At 45.8% G+C, this 18,358-nt stretch overlaps 2 protein-coding genes across 3 annotated transcripts in view; one reads left to right on the top strand and one right to left on the bottom strand.

Moving 5' to 3' along the window:
* Positions 1 to 4,434: 4,434 nt before the first annotated feature.
* Positions 4,435 to 18,358, top strand: part of MARCO (macrophage receptor with collagenous structure) — a 102,110-nt gene continuing 88,186 nt past the window's right edge. For both annotated transcript variants that reach the window (XM_075933238.1, XM_075933235.1), the window contains exons 1-3: positions 4,435 to 4,511; positions 5,983 to 6,096; positions 6,662 to 6,849. The gene's annotated coding sequence lies outside the window, so the exon portion shown is untranslated. The remainder of the gene's footprint in view (positions 4,512 to 5,982; positions 6,097 to 6,661; positions 6,850 to 18,358) is intronic.
* Positions 7,153 to 13,315, bottom strand: EN1 (engrailed homeobox 1). The gene is made up of 2 exons (XM_006137625.4): positions 12,142 to 13,315; positions 7,153 to 8,030 (listed from the first exon to the last, which is right to left on the bottom strand). Exons 1-2 carry the CDS (start codon positions 12,812 to 12,814, stop codon positions 7,714 to 7,716), a joined length of 990 nt encoding a protein of 329 aa, XP_006137687.1. The 5' UTR covers positions 12,815 to 13,315; the 3' UTR covers positions 7,153 to 7,713.

Genomic DNA, 18,358 nt, shown 5'->3' with positions numbered 1-18,358 from the left:
CTGTATTCCTTCTAAAAGGTAACCATAAACTAAGTAGATCAAAGCAATTAGCTCCTATATAAAGATAAAGGCGTGTTTAAGAAGTATAGATAATGTCGCAATTTGACATCCAACTAAGCAAAGACTGGAAGAAAATAGAATAAATTATAGTTGTCTGTTCTTTATATAGGAGAATAAATATATATGGAATATAATGAGATAGTCACACGTATATTCCCATCTATATTCTCGGATCTAAAATGTAATATAGCAGTTCAATAATTTAAACATTTCAAAAAACTTTTTTAATTCATTAAACGTCATCGTTCAAAGAAATTATGAAAAGTGAAATTAGTTTCAACAACTCAGGTTCTCTGTCAAATCTACCCACGCAAGCAATGCAGAAAATGCCATTTAAAGAGAAAATTCTCTCTTTAGCAATGTTGCCAATTTGTTGTTGGCTATTTTCACTTTTTTGTGTTTTTATTTTTCCCTTTGGCTTTAGGAGAATCGTGCCAGAGATTTTTCCGAACAGATCTGAGTTCCAAAGACACTTTAAATATAATAATTGGCAGAGTCACAAAGCCATTTTAATTTTAGCTCCGTTCATCTACAATTAAAAAAGTTTTTAAGCAAATAAAGTGACAAAGAATCAAAAACCTCTGTCTTTTTTTCAATGAACGGATAGCTCTCACCTGGTCCAGCAAAGATCAGATCTCAGAGAAAATGACTCCTACTTCTACCAAAGTCTGGTTCACCGATTTACTCAACCGGAAGAAAGAGCTTCATTAGTTAGTTTACATATACCCTTTTAAACCTGTTCAAAACGAGCTTGAGAATACAAAAATATACCACTTGCTTTTCTGCCAAAAGTCATATAAAGAAGAGTGTTGTTTATGTTGTATATAGAACTCTCTTCCTATCAAAGAGGAAGTTGAAGATTTATTTAACCTGGTATTCAGAGTCCTTTCCCCTGGATTTCAGACCTTTAATCTTTTGCCACATGTTTCACTATGCTTCCAGTTTTAAATGGAAATTTTCGTTGTACTTTGTATCAGCCTGAATATTATTTCGTAGCTAGTTTTGAACTGCGCACACTGTTGCTTTTTTATTTGTTGGTTTGGTTTGATTTACAGCCATGTTGTTAAAAACAAAAGCATTCCCAAACGTACTGATTTTCGAGGAAATATTAGACAAAGAAGGATTTACAATATAATCCATCCTATTGTTTTAGTGCAGCAAGTTGGTCATAATAATAATACATTCTCTTTTTGCACAAAAATTATTGTGCAGCTAATATCAGCTTTATAAAATATTTGGACAGTAACAGACATATTCGCTCATAATAACACCAGGATTAAATATCGTAATAAAAATCACATATGCTCATTACTGAAAAAACAGCTATATTATGCAATATTTCGTGGTTAGGTGTGTTACAAAACAAATAAAAGCACCTGTTTAAAAGCAAATTCCAGATGCGCGCGCACACCCCTCGGAAGAGAGCTATATGAATATAAATATTTAGTAGTTTTTGTGATAACACATGTTTTCTCTATATCTGAACTATTACTTACTGGGAAAAGAAAAATGTATGGTCTGCTAATATTCTCGATTGAAAAAGAAACCAGTCTTTGCTTTAGCCTGGCATAGCTGACAAAGATTTTAACTTCCCAGGAATTCTTGCTGCACATTTCTTCTCCTAAGGACATTTCTAAAGCACCCTAGATATTCAGAGCCATCTGACAGCTAAAGGGCGTAAAAGAATGGGTCACCTTCAATACACATTTGTTGTTCTTGAGAATTCTGTACAAAATATGTGTCACCCTTGTAGTGCCTTGTAACCCTTCGGAGGTTTCTGCAGACGTGTCATGTTTTACAGCACTTGAAAAACTAAACTAAAGGCTTTTGAAACAAATTTGAAGCAAATATTCCTTGTACACATTGTTTATCCAAAATCGAGCCACCTATACGTTTTGATTTTTAACTCGTCTTCCTCCCACCCCACCCCTATAAGTAAGAGACCTGATTGTTTGGGAATCAAAACAAGATAAACATCATTAGAAATCATTGTAATTGGGATTGTGAAATCTGACCTTTGACCTGGAAAGATAGGTTTCACAATAATGTCTGCTTTGATTCCTGGAAGCAGGCACAAAGGAACAAGCTCCCTGACAGAAGTCATCGGTATAGGCACCTCCAAATGAAGCTGGCTTTAAAAAAAAATGAGCGCGTGTCGTTCGCCAAGACCAAGGGGCCATCCCAGGCTTTTCAGCGGCCATTTGAATATGTAAAACACCAGGTTATTGATCATCGCCCCTATTGTACGCTTCCTTCCATGTGTTAACCCCTAGCACCAAGGCGGGAGTTGGAATCAAACTTTCAGCGTTTGGATGACACCGGCACCAGTAACGCTTGGGGGAGGGGAGGGCTCCTAAGAGAGGAAAATGGGACGAAGAGTTTTCAAAGGGAATTTGGCGCTCTGGTTCTCCATGCCAAGGGGCCAGTGATGCCCCCGAAAGCCCCTGGCAATCAGCTGGTTTCCCCTGGTGGGCTTTGCAAGAATCAACAAATCTCATTTCTTTAATCAGCCAAAGGGGGTGTGAGGTTTATCTGCTGGATATTACAAAAAATACCCCTGGGAGATAAAGGGGTGCAGGGAGAAGATGCTCCCCGGGGAGGTGGGAGGCAAGACGCCAGGTTTCGGAAATGAAGTAGATTTTCGAGCAAGCTTGAGCGACTGGCCTTCCACTTTTATTACCCGAGCAAGAGTACTGCCAAGTGCAGCATTGGGAGGAAAGCGTTGTGCCCAATTCTGCTTCCCTGTGGGCAGTGGCTGCATATTACACCCAAGCAAGGAATGGATCGAAATGCCCTCGAGCAGACACCTCATGTGAGGACACTTGGGGGCAGTGGAGGGGAGAGGAGGCTACCTCGCTGTTCGGACTCTGTGGTTGGGTTCTAAACTTTTTCCTGCTAAGGTGAGCAAGTTATTTAATGCAGCCCATCCAATCACACCTGCTTCGTGACAGCTTATCAAGTCAGAGCTCTCCTGCTATGAGCGCGATTGGCTTGGAGACCTCTTAACCTCTCAGCCTGGGGGTACCCTATTTCCACCAGATCTCGAAAAGCGTGTGCCGGAGAGACACATAAGTAGTCAAACACATGTGTGTTGTGATTGTGTGTGGCCGAGGCCGGTGGTATTAGATAGGCATAGCTACACACCTTCGCCCCCAACACATGGAATGGATAGGAAGTGAATTCTTTGACCAGGTGGCTCCAATTGGCGGATATCGAATGCTGGGTCGATAGAGCATTGTATGTGTTTAATCGCCCTGCCAACTAAAGGAGGCTCCTTGATTTTAAAAATAGAGTTGATGTCCTATATAACTTAAATGTGTTTCGGATGGAATACATCCCCTTGGAATGAATGGCAAGGCTCTACATCAGCCGGGGCAGAATTGTGTAGAAGGCCTCGCATGTGCGAGAGGGCCCTGAGGCGCTGGTGTATTTGTTGTACTGTGCGTGGAAGAAATCATAAAAAGTATCATTGCACTAAAAAAAGCCTGACTTGTCTAAATAATCCTCTTTCTTCTTCCTTTTAATCTGGTCTGCGTTTCCCTGCCTGCCTTGTTCGCCATTTGTCCAGCTGTGCTGAGCTTGGATGGACACTGAGTGGTTAAGAAATTCTTTATTCCTTTTGTGACTTCCAAAGTACATACGATTTTTGACTCCTTGTGTCTTCGCGGAGACACATCCCACCTTTAAATTTTCAAATGTAAATGTGATGTGGTCCTTTGCCGTATGGAAGAAGATTAGAGGCGGTTCAAACGTAGTATAACTAGGTTTTCTTTGTGTGCAGAAGTCTCTGCCTTGGAACAAACACAAAGTTGTGGGCATGAAAATACTCCTTGTCTTTAATGCTACGAAGGAAATTCATAATACTCTGTTCTTCTAGGGCCTGTTAAGTATAGAAAACTATACAATGTGATAAAAATCTCTGAAATAAAATGTTAATATCATAAATTTCCCTCGGGCAACTAAGCCTCACAGTAGATTTACTGTTTAATAAATGTGCTTTGCTAAGATTCAGGGTAAGGGAATAAAACTGTGTCTATTATGTAGCCTTATTTTTTAAGGCTGCATTGAAATCGAAATGGCTGGGGCAGTGTTCGATGGGAGAGAAAAAAAGCAGGAATCGCTGTGTCTAAGGAGGAATAACAGCCTCCGTAGTAAGTAAGTAAATAAATAACCAGCCGGCCTTATTGGAGAGTGGCTGCTAGAATTGCTGGCTGAACTCTGCGTTCCAGCTCTTTAGGGAAAGCAATTATACGATTTTAAAAAGAAATTACATTTTCTCATATACAGCTCCAGGGAAAGTGCGTGCGAGAGGACAAGAGAACTGAATTTAGATTGGAGACTTTTTTTTTTTTTTGCCCTTTCCAATATCTGCAGGGCGGCATGCTGCTAAAGAGCCTTCCTCCCAGCCCAGCCAGTGGAACAGCAAATACACGGAGGGGTGTGGTGCAGAGGTGGGGTTTACCTTTTCGGTAAATAATCCTGGGGCAAGGATAGACGCGATTAAACAGCTGTAATGGCGGGGGGAGGGGGAAGTAGTGAGTAACATGCGGTCCTGGCTCGCATTTGCAGATGTGGGTGACTGTTCTTGCAAAGTCAGCTGCTTGCTGGGGGGGGGGGAAGCAGCTTAGGGGAGGAGCGGGTGCGTTTCAAAATGCCACAGACTCAATGGGGTGCGCTCCTTGCAGCCTGCTCTTGGCCTGGAGTCCATATTGTTTGCTTTAGACTGCAGATTCTTTCTTGCCGTGCAGAAGAGGGGTTTAAGTTTACGATCCGGCCCTGTACCAGTGTCTCGCTTACAGCCCTTCGGGGGGCGCTGTGCAGGAGCCGGTTAGGACTTTTCAAGTCTGGCTCGGCCTGCCTAGCGGTCCAAGACTGGCAAGAGGGATGAGACCAAGCCCTGGCCCAGCCAGGCTCATGCCCAAGCCAGAAGTGATGGTTGGGTGAGGAGGGAAAGAGGGCCACGGATCCCCGCCCGGGAAGCTCCTGGGATCCATGGATGCGCCTAATTCTTTGTCCAGCCCATTGTCCAACTGACAGCTCAACACCTGATCACTTCCAGACCCGGCCATGGGGAGCAGAGACAGCTACCAAGCGCGAAAGGTTCGTTCGCCCTGCCCTGCTCTCTAACGCCTACAGCTGCAGGCAGGAGGGGAAGGGGCGGATTGGCCGTGGCAGTGCAAGGCGTGTCTGTCCATTGCAATACGCACCACCCAGACCTTCACGCTGGCCCTTATTGTCAGGGATGCCAGGCCTTAAATCCGCCTCACGATATCACCGCAGCTGAGTCCCTCCCCGCTCCGGATCCTAACAGCCCAGAAGAGACCCTGCTCCCATTGCAAAGTTGCCCTTCTTCCTAGCTCTTTGTACGCGCCCCTGGCCTGGTTGTGATTTAAAGCGCCTTGCGGGGAGGTTACATCAATTCGGCTAACGCAGGCGGGACAAGTTCATCTGGCCCCTGGAACCGGGGCGCTTGTGTCCCAAAAGTCAGTGGAGAAGGTTGAAAAATGCCAGCCGGCGTGTGGTGTGCAAAAGCCACAGCCGTTTACACGGCCGTCTTCGGATTGTCCGCCCCCCCCCCTTCGGTCTTTTACTCTAAACCCACTGAACTGCCGCCCCCTTAAGACTGGCTGCAGGATTTGACCGAAATAAACAGGCCTGGTAAGGAGTATGGAGTTTCCAGGCAGAAGTTGGACCCAGCTTACTGCGGCTTCACCAAAGTTTCGCGGTGGGTTTTTATAAAATCCGATCACACACCTTGAGCATTTGTGTTAACCTGTGGTGCCAGACCTTGTGTGGTAAACGCCAGTTCACTCGGAGAAGCAAGTAATTATTATAGTTATATATTGGAACAACGCTTAAAATATGAACGCTATACTTATCGTCAGGAGCCTATGATTACATTTAGTTTCTATCATTTCCTAGCCTTCCTGTGTACTCGTGCCTGCCCCAGAATGGTGTCACATTCAAACCATTGCGTTGTGAAGACAAGACAAAAGGGTCCGGGGGAGGGGGAGAATAACCCAAGGAACCAGAAAGGTGAGGCATTTAATCCAACTAAGAGGAATGGCTAGGTCATTGTTGAATACACACGCGTACACACACATCAGTACAGGAAAGGGGGAAGCCCGTGGAAGTCTTTTTCAAAACTCACAGTGAAGAAACCAAATAAAACGTGAACTGGGAATGTGCGATCCCAGTCCAAAAAGGCAATAGTGCCTGGTTCCCTCTCTGTCACCGCCCAAAAGCTTGTCATGTGCTTGGCCTTTTCATGGCACAGTCACCGGGACACAACTTTACACACTGAAAAGTGGCTACAACGCAACCAAACTGACATTTACTGCGATAGTCTGTTGTGAGCAGAATTTACACATCGGATCATTCTGTTAGTTTAATGGCCATCTTGTCACACACACACAGACACGAAATAATTTCCCTGGTTTTTTTCTTTAAAAAAAGTCCCTTAAGTGACTGAATTTACTTTAAAACTGCAATGGCTGAGATAAAGGCTAAGAACAGAGTGAAAGTACCATTCATTAGAAGATGCTGCTAAGCAACCGAGTGCAAAGTAATGATCGGTTTCACTCTAGTTCTCTTCTTCTAGCCTCTGTATTCTGCCCTGGAAAGAAGAAAAAAAACCTCCCCTGTGGAAATTCAATATGGGCCGGAGCTGATCTCGAAATCAGACAAGAAGCTGTCAAACAAATTCCTTTTCAACACGTCTTGGAGCCCTAAACATCCAGAAGATTTCGTGACATTTTCCTGAAGGTGTTGCTGAGGTATTATTATTTGGTGAGTTTTATTTCCTGGGAAAAAAAGGAAAAGAAAAGGGGGGGGGGGAGCAGAAGACGACGGCGACTAAGGAATGATTTAAATATCCAAAGGGGAGATTTAAAAAAAATACGGTAGCTCCGATTTTTAAAGGTTGGAATTTGGAACTAAAAATTAATTAGCACTTTCTTGAAGGGGGTATGCGACTTGTTTAGCCCCTCACTATCCTAGTCAATGTAAAAACACCACAAAGAATCAAGCTGTGACTCTATATATGTATATGCACAGATGCACAAAAAAGTAAATAAGAACAACCAGCGCGTATCCTGAACACAGTCTACACTTTATTTCAGACTACAGATTTCTGAACATAATAAAATCTTTGGCTTGTAGCGGCGGGTTCAGGCTCGCAGTCAGTGGATCAAATTTTTTCCCCGGGAAACAAAATAAGACAGAAATTCACACGGAAAATAAAATAAAAATTCGAGAGTCAAACATTTACTTAAAAACAAGAGGCAACGACATCAGAAAAAGAAAACAAACCAACCAACAAACAAAAAACAAATAAAAGATAGAAAGAGAAACTGTCCAGCAAAGAGAGATCGCTACACATATTTCTTACCTGAAATTAAATATATACACGGTCATATGATGTTTGGCTATATAGAGATAATTTTTGTAAGTGTTCATTTGTTTTTTTTTATTGGAGTCCTTATACTATGGATAGACAATAGATTTGATTTTAAATAGCACCTGTCCAAAGTCCCCCTCAGTGTGGCACCTTCCACTGTTAAGTCCTTTTTTAGTTTCTTTTCCTTCCCTGGCAATAATAATAATAATTAATAATAATAAAGGCGGTCGGGCGGGGGGAGGGGAGGATGCTGACTACTCGCTCTCCTCTTTGTCCTGCACCGTGGTCGTGGAATGGTTGTACAGTCCCTGGGCCATGAGGTGAAGAGCCAAGCCGTTCTTGATGCCGGTGGCTTTCTTGATTTTGGCTCGCTTGTTCTGGAACCAGATCTTGATCTGGGATTCGTTCAGGCTGAGTTCTTGGGCCAGGGTCTGCCGCCGCTGCTCCGTGATGTAGCGGTTGGCCTGGAACTCCGCCTTGAGTCTCTGCAGCTGCTCCGCCGTGAAGGCTGTTCTAGGCCGCTTGTCCTCCTTCTCGTTCTTCTTCTTCTTCAGTTTCCGGGTCCGCGGACCTGGGGGCAGAGGCGGACAGACACAAAAAAGGGGGGGCGAGGGGGAGGAGAGGAGAGAAAGGGGGCAGCTGTTTGAAAGGCATCCTCGGTTGGAAAATGTCCTCACCCCTCTGCCAAGCTTCCTTCTCGCCCTCCTCCCGCCGCATCCCAGTATTTGCTTTCCTTCCAGACCCCGCTGCCCTGTCCGCAAGGCAGAGCTCTCTGATGGGGATCAAATAGTTTGGAATAAAAATGGCCGACTTATTCAGTTTACCTCCCCCCCCCTCTCCCCCCAAAAAGGCAGGCGTCAAAGTGCTTTCTATAGAGGGTGCTGAGGGGGTTGTTTGGGGGGAGTTCTCCCCCATCCATCCAGAGTGTAATTCAGTTTATAAGAAAAGGGGGAAGTTGGCAAACACCTGGCCAGTTACACACAACAGTAGCACTCGGGCGTTAGCAGTTCATTCTCAATATTGGACCCTACACGGGAATGTCGCTGCGCTGCGGCCCTAGGTAAATACATTACGGACATGATGACTTTCCGCGCGGATGTGAAAGTACCAAATGGTCTACCAAAGCAATAACTAACAGGAGGCGATCTAATGCCGTCTATTTGGGATCCACGTTGTGCTACGCTCAATCTAGTCCCTGCGGTGCTCAGGGGAAAGGCTGTTTTATTTGGGCAAACGTGGGTAAACGAGACCGTGTATCGGCGTAGATCGTGACCTTACACATTTTTGTAATTGTTCCCCACTGAAGGAGCTCGTGGATTACACTATAAAACGCCAGGGATGAGCCCCACTCGGAGAATTTTTGAAAGCAAAAGTACCGCAGGCCCTACAGCGAAGAAACATGCAGATTGTCTATTTTAATTCGCGATTCCGGAATCCGAGACTTTAAATAAATCACTGCTCATAGGTAGCCCACACACGTAACGTGATGGGAAACTCTTCGCCCTGGACGCGTGGCTCGCGGATCTCTGCCGCCGATCTGCAAACCCGCCGGGCAGGCACAGCAAACAGCATCGCTTTTCCTCTCTCGGGGAAGTCTGAAAGCCCGGTCCGGCTACAATTCCCCCTTGGCCCAACGTCCTTCCATAATCAAGTACAGAACGCAACCAAGGTGGCTTGTGTCACTTCTTTGCGGGGTAGCGCTTGAGGAGAGTGGCAGGAGAACGCGCCCCGCGACTAGAGTGTACAGCGAAGAAGCACAGGCGCCGCTGCACAAAAGAGTGACACAAACACACAGCCTCACACACACGCACCACTCTCTCTCTCTCACTCTCTGAGCATGCCGCTAAGGGGGCCCCGGTTAACCCAAGGAGTTGGAACAGCAAACTCTATAGTTCCTTCGCGGGGAACACACCTCTCCAAACTCTGAAACTAGGAACTGAAGCCGGAGGGCAAACGCGACAGCCCCAGGAAGCCTTCTTGCTCTGGAGGAGAAATGCCCCAAGTATCTAAACCGTCCCAGTGCCTAGCAAATCCACACTCATTTCAACACTCATTTCAGAAAAGCCCTGGAGAGAGATGCCAACACTTGACCTGCCTGCCCACTGTGTGAATATCAGCTACTTCTTACTAGAAACCAGCTCAATAAAGACTCGCCACCGTTAAGTAACCAACTCATTCGGGGTCGCTACTATTTCCAGGAGAGTGTGTCTGTTGCTACAGAGTAAAGGGTATTCAGTCTATCGCTTTTCAAACCCACTGGCTTAGCAGATGTTAACCGAAACTCCCCCGTCTCCCTCTGTTCCTACGGAGGCAAAGTGAGGGTATTATAATGAATACGGGGCAAGTCACATTTGTATCCGTGTGGAATGCGTTTTAAATGGATTGCAGACTGGGTGCGTTTCAGTTCTGCCGCTCTCGGCGTGAGACTCGGCTCATCCGAAGGAGTGACTACTCCTGTTTATAGCCTCGTTGGAAACCCTCCTGTTAGGAACGGTCAGATCAGGCCTTTCAGGCCTCGCATTAAACGTATTCAGGGAAATGATCCCTGAACTTTAAACCCCGATAGTATGCGTGGGCGTAGAAATCAAAAGTATCCCCGAGGGCAAGGTAAAGGCTCAGAGCTGATATCGCCTCTCCAAACGGCAAGAGGACCGACAACGTAAGGCTGGGGGTGCAGGCTGTGGCCTTCTGGCTTCCAAAGAAACCCCGCCAAAAGCCTTTTTCTCCCTTTTTGGACGGGATTAAAAAAATTCTAAAGACCTCCAAGTTTGGATGCAAAGGCAGGTCAGCAGCTGGGGAGCCCAGATTTTAAGGAGGCAGCCTGCCCCCCTATCTATGGGAGGAAGGCTTCCTAGCTGAGTAGGCCTAAAGATCCTCTCTCGGGGCTGTTTGTCTCGGAGGTCTCAGGGCACGTTTAGGGCACATGCGGGGGACAGATATTATTAAAAATGAATCCCCCTTTAGCCGGTTTACTTGAAGGGGGGTCAATAAAGCGCCTCACATTATCTCCCTATTGTGCCAGGCCCTGGGGAGGAGGCTGCTTTGCAAACACGGCACCGATCTGATCCCAGCGCCTTTCTCCTTAGCCAGCCGAATAAAACCGCAATTCCGAACCGGGAAGGAGTGCGGGGGAGGGGGGGGCACAATACAGACACATCTACAGAGATACACACAGCCCTGCGCCCGAGCTACCCAGAGCCGCCGCACGCCGGCAGGAGAAAGCAGGGCCGGATCCAAGCACAACAAAGAGAACCGGGGACATTCCCAGCGGAGGTCTCTGGCGTTGGGTGCCAGCGAGGAGCTTTGGTAAAAGGAAAGTGTAAAATGCTTCGCATGTGGCGGCTCTGGGAAATGGTAATAAAATCATTGCTCTGCCCGGGGCCCAGCGCCTGACAGCTCAATCACTCAATCAATCCCGTTAGTCAATCAAACCGGCTTTTCTGAGTTTCAAGGAGCTGGACGTGTCAATAACAGGGGGATCTAGATGGCTCGGGCTGATAGCAGCACATTGATCACTTGCCGTGGAAGGAGCGGCGCAAGGGCAGGAGCTCTAGAGAGCGCGAGCCACAGCTAGACACTAGCTGGGCATTTTGGCTGGCTGGCCCCTTCCTCAGCCTCCCACAGCCCTGGCCCTGGATTGATTCTGATTCAATTGTAGTGTGAAGCTAAACCCAGCCCCGCTCCTGCAGGGTTTGGCCAGGGTTTGCGGGCAGAAACGCGATCTCGCTGGGGAATTTCATTCCTTGGGACTTTCCCGGAGCCGCCTGATTTACACTCCTCGGGCTCCGCTAGCCCCAAGCTGGCCTGGGAGGTTCATTCTGAGTGACCCCTCCTCGCCTGGTTTCTTCCGTATCCACAGAATGAAAATAAGGCGAATTGGAAGCCGAAGGCACAGGAATGGAAATAACAGTGAGACGCAGAAATATCACAGGAGTAGCCGTTCCCGGAGAATCTGATTTTTTTTAAGGAGGGGGAAATAGCTTCCTCAAACAATAGCAGATAGTCTCCTTAAAGAGAGAGGGGGGAAAAGCTCTTCTGCAGCTAAAAGCCAGGAGGAACACAACTACTCTTGTCTATATGCGACCTAGAGGCCTGGTTTATTTTTGCTCTCAAAGGGGCCCGTTTTGCTTTCGCATAAAAGAAACATTTTTTCCTGAAAGCATCCCCCCCCCTTTCTGCCTTTCAGAACTGTACCCCACCCCCTTTCAAATGTCTAATAAGTTCAACATGTGTCTCTGATCTTCCTCCTCTATCCTCCCCACACACACTCATCAGCACACAATAAAAATAAAAAATCTACTGCCTCTCTTCGGAGCTACTGTATCTGTAACCCCAACCCCCATAGAATCCGAATAAAAAAGCTCCCTGTGAAATATTCCAGATCTGCCCTGGTGCGCCAAAATTCGGGGTTTTTTTTTAGGAGGGGGAGGGGGAAGCTGGGGCGAGAGGAAAATATTTTCCCCGCGCTCCCCCCAATAATTTAATCACTAGCGCGAAAGACTTGGCCGTGGGACCCACACTAGGAACAGGCTCTGGAAGCAAGGCTGAGCCATAGCGTTTATATTTCAAAGCAAATAATCTATAAAGCCTAAAGAAGGGAGGGAAGGGGAAAAAAGAGGGGGGGGGGAGCTACTGCCTCTTATTTCCTAGCTAAGAGATGTGATCCGCGAAGTGGTTCTTACCCGAAGACGGTCTGTCTGAATACCTAGTGCAGTAAACCCAGGCAGGCCATACTAGAGGCTGTTGAGAATCGCTCTTTACAACAGGTCCTCCATTATTAGAGCCCATGAGCAGGATGGCGGGGTTGGCGTGCTCCCCATACTTCGCCGGGTTAGTTCCACTCCCTTCGGAGGGTGGCTTTGCTGCCGCTACTGCTGCTGCTACCGCGGCTGCCGCGGCGGGGCTGGCTTTGGAGGCAGCAGCTGCACCGGGAGGCGCCGAGGAGGAGCTGTCGGGGTTACAGTTTGAATCCGGGCAAAGGAGAGAGGACGGGTTGGATGGCCTCGTGAGCAGTGGGTTGACGTTTTCTCTACCTGAGGTCTGACCGCGATCTCGCTCTCTGTCCCGGCCGCCGCCTCCTCCTCCTCCTCCGCCACCGACGAGCAGGAGCGGCTCTTTCTTGCAGCCAAAGTCCGGCCTCAGGATGTTGTCAATGAAAAAGTTGGTGGTGCGGTGCTGCGGCGGCGGCGGCGGCTGCTGGTGGTGGTGGTGGTGGGGCATGGGCAGGAGGCAGGGCGCTGCAGGAGAGGAGGGCGCGTGGCTGGGGGAGACCGGGACGCTTTCTCCATCGCTGCTGCTGCTGGCGGTGGTGGTAGCAGAGTCTCGGTGACTTTTACTGTCCGGCTGCTCTTCCATACTCAGCCCCCGCCACGGAGATCGCTGCCTTTCCCCCCCACACTTTTTTATTCCCACCCCACTTTGGCAGTGGGTGGTGGGGCGAAGAAAAAAAATAGACAAATAAAATCCACTTGTTGGCTTGACTCGGATCTAGAGAGATTGGTTTTTGCTTTTTTTTTTTTAAGGAAGCTATATCCAAAAATATTGAGACACTTGAGAGAATTGGGTTTTGGATTTTGTTTTGCAATTACTTTATATTACCACCACCACCCAATCCAAGAAAACAACAAAGCAGCCCCCCCGACCCTCCCCCCCAAATCGCCTTCAAAATCCACCCATCTTCCTACAAATACTGTAGGTTTTGATTTCCCCCAAGTGTCATACTCTGCTTTGCCCACAGATCAGGCTTGGCAGAGCCTTTAAACGCCAGCTTGCAAAGCGCTTGGGTATTTTTTTAAAAAATTTTTAAGCAAATCTCTGACAGCTCCGATCTTTGCAACAAACTCTCCCTAAAAAATCGCTCAGCCACACTTTTTTCATTCGAACCGGAAGCACGTGAGGCTGGCCCGCACGTGGAGCGAGCCAATAGGAAGCCGGAGATCGCCCTGACACCCCTGACGTCCGCCAATAGTATGCCATGGAACTTTGCGGATAAATAATCCATGGGGTTGGATAAATCAGAGGGAGTTGAGCGCTCTTCTCTGCGCATTCATTCCAGACTCTGCTCCCACCCACCCCTGCGTGGGGCTGTTTATTTATTTATATTTGCTGTAAGCAAATATAAAATCAACTCCATAAACAACTTATTCAAGTAACGTAGGATTATATACGTATTTAACCCGTGCTACAGGCAGGCATGGGAAGGGTTGATGGCAAATATTTTGTAGCAGCGATTTCCTTTTTCTTTCTTTCTTTTCCTAGTTACTTTTCATGTTATTCTTCTCGGAGCAATAGATGTGTGTGTTTATAATTTCTTAAGTTGAAATTTTTAAAAAAGAAAAATATGTAATTGCAGAAGTGACGTGTGGGTGTGGATTTGGTTTTGTTGTTGTTGTCCTCTCCCCTCCCCCCCGAATGTTAGCAGGCAGGGCAGAGATGAATTTGTGACAACTTTTTTTTTCAATAGTCAAAGAGGTTGTCACGGATTCTTCTGCACTAGACATGCAGGTTAAATGTATTAACCAAAAACAATGGCTCTATACAGTTTTCCAGACCTACTTATTTCTAAAAAATGAATTCAAAAGTAGTTTACTCTCAGTGTTAGCGTTTGAGGTACAGTAATACTTAAGGAACACAAACTTGTGATTCGAAATGCTCGTGTAAGATTTTTGCTAATGTTTGTTTATTTACCCTCTGTGGTAGACACGTTTGTAAACATTTAGACGCATAACCCTTTACCCATTTTGTGCCATACCCCATAGAATTAAAATATGACTAGTATGGTGTGAATTCGGTGTTGTTTTAGAGTTGGGCTCATATAGAAGATATGTGAATGAATGCAAAATTACAAAATTACTACTCTGCCAGTTCCCATATTACCTTCGTTAATCTAGCTACTTTTTGTCTTTTTTCCAAGTTACTTTCCAGATTGTTGTTATACGAAACAATCTGAGTAGGGTTCATCAAAACAAACTGCAAATGGTGACGGCTTCTGATTGTATTTGCAGGCATTGTGCATACATGTACTTTATCATATTGTTTTTCACACGGTGGTTTAAAATAGTATTTTCCAGGTTTGCTCCTTTCTGTCGCCGTCCAAAAGTTTGATGAAAGTTGTTGTCTTAATGTTCGGGAGGAATTCTAAAAACAACTGGCAGCTAGAATGGGTGATGGGCATGAGGTTAGAGTCTTGTAAAATCGGTGCCTACATTTGTTTTCGCATCTCGCAAACATCACACACCTTCAGGTCTGCACGGATAACTAACTGAGACCATATTTACAGAGGTGTGCGTCATGTGACGTGTTTTTTTTATTAAATAGTTCCCTGAGAAATCAACTTTGATCTGTTCAGTCTCGCTTTGCTTTTTTTTGAGTAAACCTGTCGGTCAAAAAAAGGGGGGGGGGGGTCCGTGTGTTCTAACCAAGTGCTGACAAATAACCGAAGTTGCTGTGGACAGGGTTGCAAGGACAATGCACACAACCACACAACCACACGGTTTTTGCATGGGACTACATAAACCAGAAGGGCATCATAAACCAGAAGAGGTCATTGTTACCCTAAATTTGAGCGCGACGCCTCCCGGTGTCCTAAAAAGGATCCGACGCTTTTCGGGGCGCTGTTTGGTGTGTGTGTGTGTGTGTGTGTGTGTGTGTGTGTGTGTGTGTGTGTGTGTGTGTGGGTAGATACAGGCAAAGCACAGTTGGTTTTCCATCTAGGGGACACATTGCAAAATTGTTACCTCCAGCCACACAATCCCTTGGAAAATAATAGCTGGCATAACACAATCAGAGCTGGAATCAATACCCTGATCCCCAATTAAATGAATGTTAAACCCCCATGCATTCACAATCTCATATCATTTCCTCGCACCAAAATTGGGTTTATTTATATTTAAGTTAGCAAAATTGAAATCTTTATCCCAAAAGCGAGCGTGGGTACTTAATTAAATTCTAATTAGGACACTATCAATATCCCATTTAGCCACGTAGCCTTTGTGAGCTTCAGTCCCTTTCAGAGCGGTAAATGGGTGCTGGCTGCCTTATCTCGCCTGCAAGAGACGCCTTGAGAAGGGCTGCAAAAGATAATTTATAGGTTTTAATTACTCTTCATTCCGCCTGATCAGCTTGGCGTTCATCACAGGACGGCGAATAAAACCTGGTCAAAAGCACTGTCACTATTCCCTGGCAAGACGCTTAATCAAAGTAAGCAGGGCCATATTACACGCTGCGAGCTCCTCCACGTAATTTCTCAGCTGCTGATAAAGCTAGTTGAATAATGCTGCAGTCCTTTGGAGACACCATTTACAGAAATGACTTTATTGACGGCTTAACGTCGGTAATTCATTTTACCTTTCATGTATTGGGAGCCCGGATTTGTTACAGTAATGGGATGATAAATGCGCTGGCGGCCTATAGCTTTTATTATTGAATACAATACACACACCCCTCTTTAAATGTCCCAAAATTGGGTTAAAAAGAGAGAGAGAGATCGAAGGCTTTAACTATTTAATTTTCCTTTTTGTGGGGAGATGGGGGGAGGGGAAGGAAGGCTGGCTAATCGCGAAGGATTCCCCCTCTTCCTCCAGAAAAGAATGTATTCGGGATTTAGGGGACTGTATATAAATCGAGTAGGTTTGTGTGTGGATAAGTGTGGGTGTGTGACAGAGTGGATGAGTGAGGAGGGGGCTGGAGCTAAAGAGAGAGACTCAGTATATCTCCAAGCTTGGTATTTTTCTACCACTATCAAATAGAGATAGATAGATGTTACACGCTGGCTAGCAGACAGTTACAGCAACGGAAGCACTATGCCTACATGCTATCTTAAAGCAGGAACTAAAAACCCCTTGTTATACAAGTACAGATGGAAAGTTCTCTCCCTAAACTTACCTGGATCATTTTAGTCCAGGCTGGTTTTGTACCATCATATTCTTCATGGTGTGTTTTCTAAACACACATACTACATGAGATTTTTTAAGGCACTCCAATAGCACAACAGCTTCCCTTTCAAATCACTTGGAGGATGGGTTGTTCCTATCTAATAATTTGGTAAGATTCTAACTGTGATTTCTATCAAACGAACGAAGTACCGAAGGCGTTTCTTTTAAAACAGAGCTCCGTTTGGGAAAATAGATTTCAGTGCTTTGAAAGAACGGTGCTCTGGAAACTACCAGTATTTTCTTTTCTTTTTTTTTCCTCCTGTGTTATCTCCCCTATGAGCCCTTAAAGGAAAAGGGGATAAATTGTAGCGCAAACCCTAGGATGGAGAGATTGATGAAAATGCGAGGAGGGGGATGGTTTGACTTTTAAAAGAAGGACCGTGTGTGACCAGATATCACAATCAAAATATTTGGGTAATGGGTGCTGATAGAAATATCCCTTCTCCTTTCTAAGACAGTAGTTCGGAATTAAATTGAGATATAAAAGTAAATGCCATTTCTCTTTTTCGATACATAATTAGCGCATTCCCGTGTGTGTGTGCGTGCGTGTGTGTGTTGTCACTGCAACACAATGGAAGCCGTCATGATTTGCAGCGGTTTTTTAAAAAATTTCTGCTTCTGATCATTATAATTTTTATTATTACACAAGTGGAAAATTGCATTTCTCTCGGGGTCCTGCAGGAAGGGAGAAAGTATATAAACGCGTTTAATATACACGGTGATAATCCTATTTATAGGTCTAGATCAGATCTCGTTGGGGCCTTTGCTGAAGGACATAAATGAGTTGTTCTAATACAATAGATTTCATCCTTCCTACAGGGACTGGCTGACCAGAGGTTTTGTTAAAAGTGAATGCGAATAGATTTCTGCTACAAGTGCAGCATTATTATTATGAGCTGTAAGGTCAGACTATACATTCTGGGTCCCCAAAGCCTATAGACCCTGGGAAATGTGCGGGGGGGATACCACGTCATTGTACCTGACAGTCTTTTCAATAGACTAATTCAATTATCGCTTGGGGATTCAGTCTTCATTTGAAAGCAATAATAGGAGTGTAATTCGTTTGTAAATAGATATCTGGAGCAGTCTTGCTATAAGCTTTTGGGGGACTGGCTAATACCTATGGAATAAATGCATTGTTAGCGGTCTGGTGGTTAGTTTTATTACAGATCTGCCTGAGATCTCTCTAGTGATGCCTGCGTCTCTAGAACTTCTCAGCTAGGGTGTAGTTAGGCAGCCAGACAGGAAGGGTCTAGACTAACTCTATGTTCGGAGAGTGTTTGTGCGCAATCCAGTTATGAATCAATTATCCGGCACGGCCACCTCCACGCGCTGTGGACAGCCTGGAAATTGCCCCCTTCGATGCAGTTTGGAATAGCCTGCAGGAAAAGGAACCGATTTGCTTTTATTTATTTATTTTTCCGCCCACGGGGACGGAGAAGAAAATGCCTCTTGTGAAAAGTGGCTTTTTTTCCCCCGGCTGTGTTTGTTTTCCAACTCGATCGGTTATTAGGTTGGGTTTTTTTTAAAAAATTAATCCCTTTCTTGTTGGTTTCCAACGGGCGGACTGGAGCCAGCCTTCCCATCTGTTCCTGAACCCCCCCCCCCACACACACACACACACAACAACACACACTCCTTCCCCTACTTTACTGAGAACAACACGAGACACCTGGATCAGCTGCTTTAGAACGTAACACTCCCCACCCCGCGCGCTGGAAATGCTTTCCCAGCGGTTGCGCAAGAAGGAATCTATCCACCGGAGCAACCAGATCCCGAAAGGTGACCAGTCAACAGGACGATCTCCAGCCCAATCTGCCTCCCTGCCGTCTGCTTTCCTGTACAGTGGCTCTGCCTTTCTCCAGATTGTGTCAGAGACTTTGGTCCCGTCCCAGCGCTAAAGACAGGATAAAGAGGGGCTTAAAGTTTTAGCTTGATTTCAAATCTGCATTAATCCCCCACCCAT

This window comes from Pelodiscus sinensis, chromosome 7 (assembly GCF_049634645.1).
Source record: "Pelodiscus sinensis isolate JC-2024 chromosome 7, ASM4963464v1, whole genome shotgun sequence".
NCBI classification, from domain to species: Eukaryota; Metazoa; Chordata; order Testudines; family Trionychidae; genus Pelodiscus; species Pelodiscus sinensis.
This window is presented reverse-complemented; position numbering and strand designations above follow the sequence as displayed.

Coding starts and splice junctions, on each gene's coding strand:
- EN1 (XM_006137625.4), bottom strand. CDS start 12,814: ATGGAAGAGCAGCCGGACAGTAAAAGTCACCGAGACTCTGCTACCACC. Junction 8,031..12,141: donor TTCAGACAGACCGTCTTCGG/GTAAGAACCACT, acceptor CTCTGCCCCCAG/GTCCGCGGACCCGGAAACTG.